The sequence below is a fragment of the Coregonus lavaretus genome, assembly GCF_964263955.1.
Source record: "Coregonus lavaretus genome assembly, chromosome: 1".
In the NCBI taxonomy this organism is placed as follows: domain Eukaryota; kingdom Metazoa; phylum Chordata; class Actinopteri; order Salmoniformes; family Salmonidae; genus Coregonus; species Coregonus lavaretus.
This window is the reverse complement of record NC_139988.1, coordinates 56,105,859-56,116,367: the sequence shown is the minus strand read 5'-3', so window position 1 is coordinate 56,116,367 and position 10,509 is coordinate 56,105,859. Positions and strand designations below refer to the sequence as shown.

General features: G+C 42.3%; 1 protein-coding gene across 6 annotated transcripts in view; it reads left to right on the top strand.

Annotated features, from left to right (window-relative positions):
* Positions 1 to 10,509, top strand: part of ide (insulin-degrading enzyme) — a 65,694-nt gene that overhangs the window by 943 nt on the left and 54,242 nt on the right. For 2 of the 6 annotated variants that reach the window (XM_084169288.1, XM_084169286.1), the window contains exons 1-2: positions 93 to 195; positions 416 to 524. The exons of 1 other annotated variant lie outside the window; for it this stretch is intronic. In XM_084169288.1, coding sequence (XP_084025414.1) covers positions 454 to 524 — 71 coding nt within the window. In that variant the 5' untranslated portion in view covers positions 93 to 195; positions 416 to 453. Of the gene's footprint in view, positions 1 to 92; positions 196 to 415; positions 525 to 10,058; positions 10,202 to 10,509 lie in introns of those variants that run through there. 3 more of the 6 variants (XM_084169287.1, XM_084169292.1, XM_084169290.1) reach the window with 3 other exon arrangements.

Sequence of the window (10,509 nt, the reverse complement as noted above, 5' to 3'; positions counted from 1 at the left end):
AGCGACCCCGGATCTCATAAATGTCATCCTCGTAGTGGTTGGTTCGCTTTTCCTCAAAATGCAAACAAATCAGAGATAGTTCAGAGTTGAGGAATTCCCCATGAGCAGCTGAAGCGCACACAGAAACAGAACGATTACAAGAGCCACTGGATTACACTCCTTTTACTAGGAACTGCTGTGTGAATGATCTGATAGGTGATTATGTTGTAGTAAAAAATCACTTCAATGAAAAAATGACTGCGGTCCAGTTAGGATAGCTTTTCGCTAATCAATGTTGTGAAACAAAAGAGCATAGATCCCTAACGATGCCTATACTGACATTAGGAGAAATTACACATTTACTCTGAAATTCAACCATTGGATGCTGGTTTACTTTAAATTGCTCATGCTGTATTATGATGAACTAACTTTTCAGAGATAAAAGAAAAAAAGATCCACAGAGACTAGGCCTACATGCAACTGCTGCGCAATCGCCCATCGCTGGGATCGATAAACATGAGTCTCTTGTTCCCTCTTCTGGTCATGTAAGCATAAAGCACCCACACACATTTCAGGGATAGGAACAATACTTTTTCGATTCGTATGGGTTAGAACATTTCTCTAACGATTTGATTTTAGGATTTAAAAAAGATAATGTTGCAATCGGCCAGTGATTATGAAACCTCTCCGAGTGGACACCATGAGGTTTCACAATTTTGTTGTAGCCCTGAATTAGCTCACCTGGGGCCGCATTTATAAACGTTGCATAGGCACAAAAAAAATCCCCAAAACATGCGTGCGCCAGTTTACGCAAAAGTTGGCATTTATAAGAACTGAAATTGACGTGAAAATGTGCTTATCGTGCCGCAAACTTCAGACCATGCGTATGCAGTTTCTAGTGGTTGAAGTACTGCATTGCAAGAAGGCAAAAGTGGCCTAGTAATAACCTTATGCAAATGAGGAGTGTACAAAAAACGGACATAGACTGACCAGGTGAATCCAGGTGAAAGCTATAATCCCTTTGATGTAAATTGTAAAATCCCCTTCAATCAGTGTAGATGAAGGGGTGGAGACAGGTTAAAGAAGGATTTTTAAGCCTTGAGACAATTGCCATTCAGAGGGTGTATGGGCAAGACAAAAGATTGAAGTGCCTATGAACGGGGTATGGTAGTAGGTGGTGCCAGGCGCACCGGTTTGAGTGTGTCAAGAACTGCAATGTTGCTGGGATTTTCACACTCAACAGTTTACTGTGTGTATCAAGAATGGTCCACCACCCAAAGGACATCCAGCAAACTTGACACAATTGTGGGAAGCATTGGTGTAAACATGGGCCAGCATCCCTGTGGAACACTTTCGACACTTTGTAGAGTCCATACCCCTACAAAAAAAAAAGGGCAGTTACAACTCAATGTTAGGTGTTCTTAATGTTTTGTACTCTCAGTGTATGATGACACTTATTCATAACATTTACATTTTACATTTACGTCATTTAGCAGACGCTCTTATCCAGAGCGACTTACAGTTAGTGAATACATATATATTTTTTAAATATACTGGCCCCCCGTGGGAATCGAACCCACAACCCTGGCATTGCAAACGCCATGCTCTATCAACTGAGCTACATCCCTTCCGGCCATTCCCTCCCCTACCCTGGACGACGCTGGGCCAATTGTGCGCCGCCCATGAGTCTCCCGGTCGCGGCCGGCTGCGACAGAGCCTGGATTCGAACCAGGATCTCTAGTGGCACAGTTAGCACTGCGATGCAGTGCCTTAGACCACTGCGCCACTCAGGAGCACAGTGCAGTAACAAAACAGGTAGCTAAATATAATAACAAGATGCAATCATTTGCCGTTAATGAAAACGAAAATCTATTTATTTTATCTTTGCATTATAAAATATTTAGAAATAGGCACCTATTTCCTATTATTTATTTCATTTCCATGGTCATTACAGAATAAATTCCTCACCTTTTCTGACTGATAGTTTCATACATCGCTGTGAAGCAGGCAATTACTTCCGTGTCACAGATTTTTGGCATCCTTCAGAATAAAAGTCCCGTCCTGTATACTTTGCAAATGAATAATTAGGGCGAAATGATGGAACATTTGCACAATTATCGATATATTGTACACTAGTTATAATCCAAAGAATAATTAAAAGTATTTATATCAGATATGTCATTTATTTGTTTATTTTTTCAAGGCTAAATGGTCAACAATGTTTTTTGTGTGTGTACTCATCATTTATTGCGCTGTCCAAAATTATCTGTACGTCGTGTCGCAGCAGTAAAAGGGGGGTCCACTCTACTCAGGAGCAGTGGCGTGTATTCATGGATGCCAAGGGAAGCCAGGCTTCCCCAAATATTTGACCAATGTTTTTGTGTTTAATAATCAATCTGTGTTTTCATAATTTTCTGTCAATTCGCAAGTGGCTGAATCTCGCCGGAGATATCATCCGAGCGAGGGAAACAGCGCCCCTCTGTCTCAGTATGTGTAGGCCATGTATCTGATGCTGTCTGGACCAAAATATTTTAACATGTAGCTGCAGTAGCATTTCATTGATTGATGCCAGCAAGCATTTGGCCTCTCTTGATAAGAAGAATGCCCCTCTCCCCACCGGTGTGATTACTACCTTAGTCACCTCATAAAAGTACTTGGGAGTATGGCTAGACAGTCCTTCTCTCAGCACATATCAAAGCTGCAGACTAAGGTTAAATCTACATTTTTACATTTTAGTCATTTAGCAGACGCTCTTATCCAGAACGACTTACAGGGGCAATTAGGGTTAAGTGCCTTGCTCAAGGGCACATCGACAGATTTTTCATCTAGTTGGCTCGGGGATTAGAGACAGCAACCTTTCGGTTACTGGCACAACGCTCTTAACCACTAAGCTACCTGCTGCTTGGTTTCCTCTATTGTAATCGCTCCTCTTTCACCCCAGCTGCCAAACTAACCCTGATTCAGATGACCATCCTACCCATGCTAGATTACGGAGACGTAATTTATAGATTGGCAGGTAAGGGTGCTCTCGAGCGGCTAGATGTTCTTTACCATTCAGCCATCAGATTTGCCACCAATGCTCCTTATAGGACACATCACTGCACTCTATACTCCTCTGTAAACTGGTCATCTCTGTATACCCGTCGCAAGACCCACTGGTTGACGCTTATTTACAAAACCCTCTTAGGCCTTAGGAATTTGTTCTTAACTGACTTGCCTAGTTAAATAAAGGTTTATATATATATATATATATATATATATATATATATATATATATATATATATATATATATATATATATATACAGTGAGGGAAAAAAGTATTTGATCCCCTGCTGATTTTGTATGTTTGCCCACTGACAAAGAAATGGTCAGTCTATAATTTTAATGGTAGGTTTATTTGAACAGTGAGAGACAGAATAACAAAAAAAAAATCCAGAAAAACGCATGTCAAAAATGTTATACATAGATTTGCATTTTAATGAGGGAAATAAGTATTTGACCCCCTCTCAATCAGAAAGATTTCTGGCTCCCAGGTGTCTTTTATACAGGTAACGAGCTGAGATTAGGAGCACACTCCTAAAGGGAGTGCTCCTAATCTCAGTTTGTTAACTGTATAAAAGACACCTGTCCACAGAAGCAATCAGTCAATCAGATTCCAAACTCTCCACCATGGCCAAGACCAAAGAGCTCTCCAAGGATGTCAGGGACAAGATTGTAGACCTACACAAGGCTGGAATGGGCTACAAGACCATCGCCAAGCAGCTTGGTGAGAAGGTGACAACAGTTGGTGCGATTATTCGCAAATGAAAGAAACACAAAAGTCCTGTCAATCTCCCTCGGCCTGGGGCTCCATGCAAGATCTCACCTCGTGGAGTTGCAATGATCATGAGAACGGTGAGGAATCAGCCCAGAACTACACGGGAGGATCTTGTCAATGATCTCAAGGCAGCTGGGACCATAGTCTCCAAGAAAACAATTGGTAACACAGTACGCCGTGAAGGACTGAAATCCTGCAGCGCCCGCAAGGTCCCCCTGCTCAAGAAAGCACATATACATGCCCGTCTGAAGTTTGCCAATGAACATCTGAATGATTCAGAGGAGAACTGGGTGAAAGTGTTGTGGTCAGATGAGACCAAAATCAAACTCTTTGGCATCAACTCAACTCGCCGTGTTTGGAGGAGGAATGCTGCATATGACCCCAAGAACACCATCCCCACCGTCAAACATGGAGGTGGAAACATTATGCTTTGGGGGTGTTTTTCTGCTAAGGGGACAGGACAACTTCACCGCATCAAAGGGACGATGGACGGGGCCATGTACCGTCAAATCTTGGGTGAGAACCTCCTTCCCTCAGCCAGGGCATTGAAAATGGGTCGTGGATGGGTATTCCAGCATGACAATGACCCAAAACACACGGCCAAGGCAACAAAGGAGTGGCTCAAGAAGAAGCACATTAAGGGCCTGGAGTGGCCTAGCCAGTCTCCAGACCTTAATCCCATAGAAAATCTGTGGAGGGAGCTGAAGGTTCGAGTTGCCAAACGTCAGCCTCGAAACCTTAATGACTTGGAGAAGATCTGCAAAGAGGAGTGGGACAAAATCCCTCCTGACATGTGTGCAAACCTGGTGGCCAACTACAAGAAACGTCTGACCTCTGTGATTGCCAACAAGGGTTTTGCCACCAAGTACTAAGTCATGTTTTGCAGAGGGGTCAAATACTTATTTCCCTCATTAAAATGCAAATCAATTTATAACATTTTTGACATGCGTTTTTCTGGATTTTTTTGTTGTTATTCTGTCTCTCACTGTTCAAATAAACCTCCCATTAAAATTATAGACTGATCATGTCTTTGTCAGTGGGCAAACGTACAAAATCAGCAGGGGATCAAATACTTTTTTCCCTCACTGTATATATATATATATATACAGTGGGGAAAAAAGTATTTAGTCAGCCACCAATTGTGCAAGTTCTCCCACTTAAAAAGATGAGAGAGGCCTGTAATTTTCATCATAGGTACACGTCAACTATGACAGACAAATTGAGAATTTTTTTTCCAGAAAATCACATTGTAGGATTTTTAATGAATTTATTTGCAAATTATGGTGGAAAATAAGTATTTGGTCACCTACAAACAAGCAAGATTTCTGGCTCTCACAGACCTGTAACTTCTTCTTTAAGAGCCCCCTCTGTCCTCCACTCGTTACCTGTATTAATGGCACCTGTTTGAACTTGTTATCAGTATAAAAGACACCTGTCCACAACCTCAAACAGTCACACTCCAAACTCCACTATGGCCAAGACCAAAGAGCTGTCAAAGGACACCAGAAACAAAATTGTAGACCTGCACCAGGCTGGGAAGACTGAATCTGCAATAGGTAAGCAGCTTGGTTTGAAGAAATCAACTGTGGGAGCAATTATTAGGAAATGGAAGACATACAAGACCACTGATAATCTCCCTCGATCTGGGGCTCCACGCAAGATCTCACCCCGTGGGGTCAAAATGATCACAAGAACGGTGAGCAAAAATCCCAGAACCACACGGCGGGACCTAGTGAATGACCTGCAGAGAGCTGGGACCAAAGTAACAAAGCCTACCATCAGTAACACACTACGCCGCCAGGGACTGAAATCCTGCAGTGCCAGACGTGTCCCCCTGCTTAAGCCAGTACATGTCCAGGCCCGTCTGAAGTTTGCTAGAGTGCATTTGGATGATCCAGAAGAGGATTGGGAGAATGTCATATGGTCAGATGAAACCAAAATATAACTTTTTGGTAAAAACTCAACTCGTCGTGTTTGGAGGACAAAGAATGCTGAGTTGCATCCAAAGAACACCATACCTACTGTGAAGCATGGGGGTGGAAACATCATGCTTTGGGGCTGTTTTTCTGCAAAGGGACCAGGACGACTGATCCGTGTAAAGGAAAGAATGAATGGGGCCATGTATCGTGAGATTTTCAGTGAAAACCTCCTTCCATCAGCAAGGGCATTGAAGATGAAACGTGGCTGGGTCTTTCAGCATGACAATGATCCCAAACACACCGCCCAGGCAACGAAGGAGTGGCTTCGTAAGAAGCATTTCAAGGTCCTGGAGTGGCCTAGCCAGTCTCCAGATCTCAACCCCATAGAAAATCTTTGGAGGGAGTTGAAAGTCTGTGTTGCCCAGCGACAGCCCCAAAACATCACTGCTCTAGAGGAGATCTGCATGGAGGAATGGGCCAAAATACCAGCAACAGTGTGTGAAAACCTTGTGAAGACTTACAGAAAACGTTTGACCTGTGTCATTGCCAACAAAGGGTATATAACAAAGTATTGAGAAACTTTTGTTATTGACCAAATACTTATTTTCCACCATAATTTGCAAATAAATTCATTAAAAATCCTACAATGGGATTTTCAGGATTTTTTTTTCTCATTTTGTCTGTCATAGTTGACGTGTACCTATGATGAAAAGTACAGGCCTCTCTCATCTTTTTAAGTGGGAGAACTTGCACAATTGGTGGCTGACTAAATACTTTTTTTCCCCACTGTATATATATATATATATATAATAAAACAATTAGCCAATCAGCGTTGAGCTGAGATCAACTGTTGGTTGTCCTGGTGCAGCAAAACGATCCCCAAGAGAGGCCAGTTTGGATTTGGCTTCAGACCAATCAAATCACTTCCTTTGCAAACCATCATTTTCTGAAGAACTTGTTTGTTTCTGGTCTGCTTGAGTTGATGTCCTGCAGTAGGTAGCTTGCTAAATCGGCCCTTTCCTAAGCCATGGATGGAGATGGGGATTTGGACTTGTGGTTTTGACATAGTTTTCTGTACAGGCCAATGATTATGATGGCGATTCTGATCTAACCATACATTAATTTGTTGTGCCACTGGCCTGAGACTTTGAAGTTCAATATGTAGCCTAGCTAGCTAGCTAACTTAGCTGGTTCATTGTTGCCAATGCAAGGAAGTAGGCTAGCAAGCATTTTAGCTAGGTAGCCTCAACAAAAACTAAAAGTGTACTGTATGACAGAGCCATAGACCGTTTTGCCAACATGAAAGAGAGGAGGATGGCATTTGCATTCAACTAGTTGGGTGAGTCAAACATTTTTGTTTTACTTGTGCATGTGCACACACACAGAAATCAGTACCATTGACAGCCACATATTTAGAAACATTGATTGGACTAAATTGTTGTTGGCATCTTTGTTTGTTTTCACTGTATTAAACTAAGCATATATAGCCTTGTTGTTTTGATGATGTTTAAATGTTTCAGTTGAAATGGTGCTGGAATAGCGGTGCTCCTGTTGTCTTTGTGCTGATTTGCGGTACCTCCGTGGTTCTAATTCAGTAATGTTTGTTGTTTTGTAAACTGTCAAAAACATGAACTTGCTTGACCATGCTGCAGGTGATAACTGTTTGTATATAATCTTTTCTTTGTGGACTTCACCGGCAGATGATGCTCTCCGATTTTGTGATGGAACAAACGTATGTGTAGTTGCATTTATTCGGCCACTGTGTGACTGTTGTCTTTTTGTTGTAATGGCCTTATTGTATATCACGGTGGCGTATGAACGAATGGGTTATAGAGCAAACAACGCAATTATGACAACATAGGTTGTAATATGGCTTTTTTACTGGCTTGGCTTGGCTTGCTCAGTGATTTTTACCCACGCACCGCTACTACTCAGAAGCAGTTCTAGTTTCCAAATCCACAGAGCTCATTTGGCGACCCTTATAGAGTGACCCATCAACTTAAATCCAATAGTTTTTTCATATTGCACATACATATTGTACCGTAGAAAATTATCTGTACGTTGTGTCGCAGTAAAAGGGGGGTCTTTTCTACTCAGGAGAACTTCAGCTTTCCAAATCCACAGAGGTTACACCGAAAGGAGCGTCGCTGCTCGTTTGTTATCCTTGCTACACTAAATGACCAAAAATATTTGGACACCTGCTCGTCGAACATCTCATTCCAAAATCATGGGCATTAATATGAAGTCGGTCCCCCCTTTGGTGCTATAACAGCCTCCACTCTTCTGGGAAGGCTTTCCACTAGATGTTGGGCGATTAGGCCTGGCTCGCAGCCAGTGTTCCAATTAATCCCAGCTTTAATTCCAAGCTAGCTGCATAGATTGTCATCAGAACTCCTTAAAATGTAAAGTAAGACAGTATACTCATTTTGAGACATCATATAACAGTTCAAAATAAATATATTTTTATTTGAAGTTTGTTGTTTCTAATTTTGAGTTTTTTTTGCAGGATTATTATTGAAATAAGAACATACTTTTCTGCTACCTGCTGTGGTTCTGAACTGATATACATTACATGACCAAAAGTATGTGCTTGTCGAACATCTCATTCCAAAATCATGGGCATTAATATGGAGTTGGTCCCCCCTTTGCTGCTATAACAGCTTTCCACTAGATTTTGGAACATTGCTGCGGGGACATGCTTCCATTCAGCCACAAGAGCATTAGTGAGGTCAGGCACTGATGTTGGGCGATTAGGCCTGGCTCGCAGCCAGCGTTCCAATTCACCCCAAAGGTGTTCGATGGGGTTGAGGTCAGGGCTCTGTGCAGGCCAGTCAAATTCTTCCACACCGATCTCGACAAAGAATTTCTGTATGGACCTCGCTTTGTGCACGGGGGCATTGTCAAGCTGAAACAGGAAAGGGCCTTCCCCAAACTGTTGCCACAAAGTTGGAAGCACAGAATCGTCTAGAATGTCATTGTATGCTGTAGCGTTAAGATTTCCCTAAACTGGAACTAAGGGGCGTAGCTGAACCATGAAAAACAGCTCCAGACCATTATTCCTCCTCCACCAAACTTTACAGTTGGCACTATGCATTGGGGCAGGTAGCATTCTCCAAACCCAAATTTGTCCATCGGACTGCCAGATGGTGAAACATCACTCCAGAAAACACTTTTCCACTGCTTCAGATGGCAAGCTTTACACCACTCAAGCAGACACTAGGCATTGCAATCTTAGTCTTGTGTGTGGCTGTTCAGCCATGGAAACCCATTTCATGAAGCTCCTGAAGAACAGTTCTTGTGCTGACATTGCTTCTAGAGGCAGTTTGGAACTGCGTTCCTACTTCACAATAACAGCACTTACAGTTGACATTTTAGTCATTTGCAGACGCTCTTATCCAGAGCAACTTACAGTTAGTGAGTGCATAATTTTTTTTTTTTTCATACTGCCCCCCCGTGGGAATCAAATCCACAACCCTGGCGTTGCAAACGCCATGCTCTACCAACTGAGCTACACGGGACTATAGGGCAGACATTTGCCTAACTGACTTGTTGGAAAGTTGACACCCTATGACGTGCCACGTTGAAAGTCACTGAGCTCTTCATGGCTGTGTGCTCAATTTTATACACCTGTCAGCAACGGTGTGTCTGAAATAGCCGAATCCACAAATTTGAAGAGGTGTCCACATACTTTTGTATATAGTATAAATTCAAGTCCCCTGTAGCTCAGTTGGTAGAACATGGTGCTTGCAACGCCAGGGTTGTGGGTTCGTTTCCCACGGGTGGGGGGCAGTATGAAAATGTATTCACTAACTGTAAGTTGTTCTGGATAAGAGCGTCTGCTAAATGACTAAAATGTATATGTCTTACTTATTCTTGCTGGCGGAATGGAGGTGTTTCATACTCGTGAAATAGCCTATTTCTCCATAGACCTAGGCATAGTCCCCTTCAATTCCCTCTTAAAACCCGGAACATTCGGTTGTTGGGGGGCATGCGCCTGCCGACTGACTGATCTACACAAAAACTTTGCATCATAAATTAACTACTCATTATCTGTAGATCAGTCAGTCACAATTACCCATGATACATTACGGTTAAGAGCTTCTCGAAGACGGCCGGGGACTCGTCAGAGGCTAGGAAAGGAGTGGCTTGATACAAATAGGTTGATTAATCGACTTTCTGATCTAAACATGACACATCAATGATAACCATACTTGTCCACATGTTGTATGTGTTGTTACTTTCAAATAATAGTATTTCATTTTAGTAAATATCCCTGACATCAAATAAATCACACAATTCATGATCGAGTACGTCACTCTCTGGCGTCGATTGCATTTGTCTATTACAACATGGCGCAGTAAAGAGCGAAGGTTTTTCTGAGTGTTGTCTATCCGAAGTATGCTGCAATGTTTTAGCAGACTGGCCCAGTTAACTAGACAGCTTATGATTGCGGGGAATAGTTTGTAATTTTATCAACGTTTTAGGTGAGTGTTAAATGTCAGATACTATCCACTTTAAAAACCCGTATGTAATGAACATATATTTACCAGCTAACGTTAACTGTAACGTTACTAGGTGGCCGTTTTAGCTAACGTTACGGAATGACCGTAGCTAGCTAACGTGAGCTAGCTTAGGGGCTGACTAGTTAAGCATTAGCTACGTTTACAGGTAGCAAGTAGCAGATCAACTTTGATAGCTAGCTAGCTAACCAACCAAGGACACGTATAGATATGCACTTCATTTGTAACCAGCCAGTCTAGCTAGCTTCCGGATGCACCTAGCAACAACTACG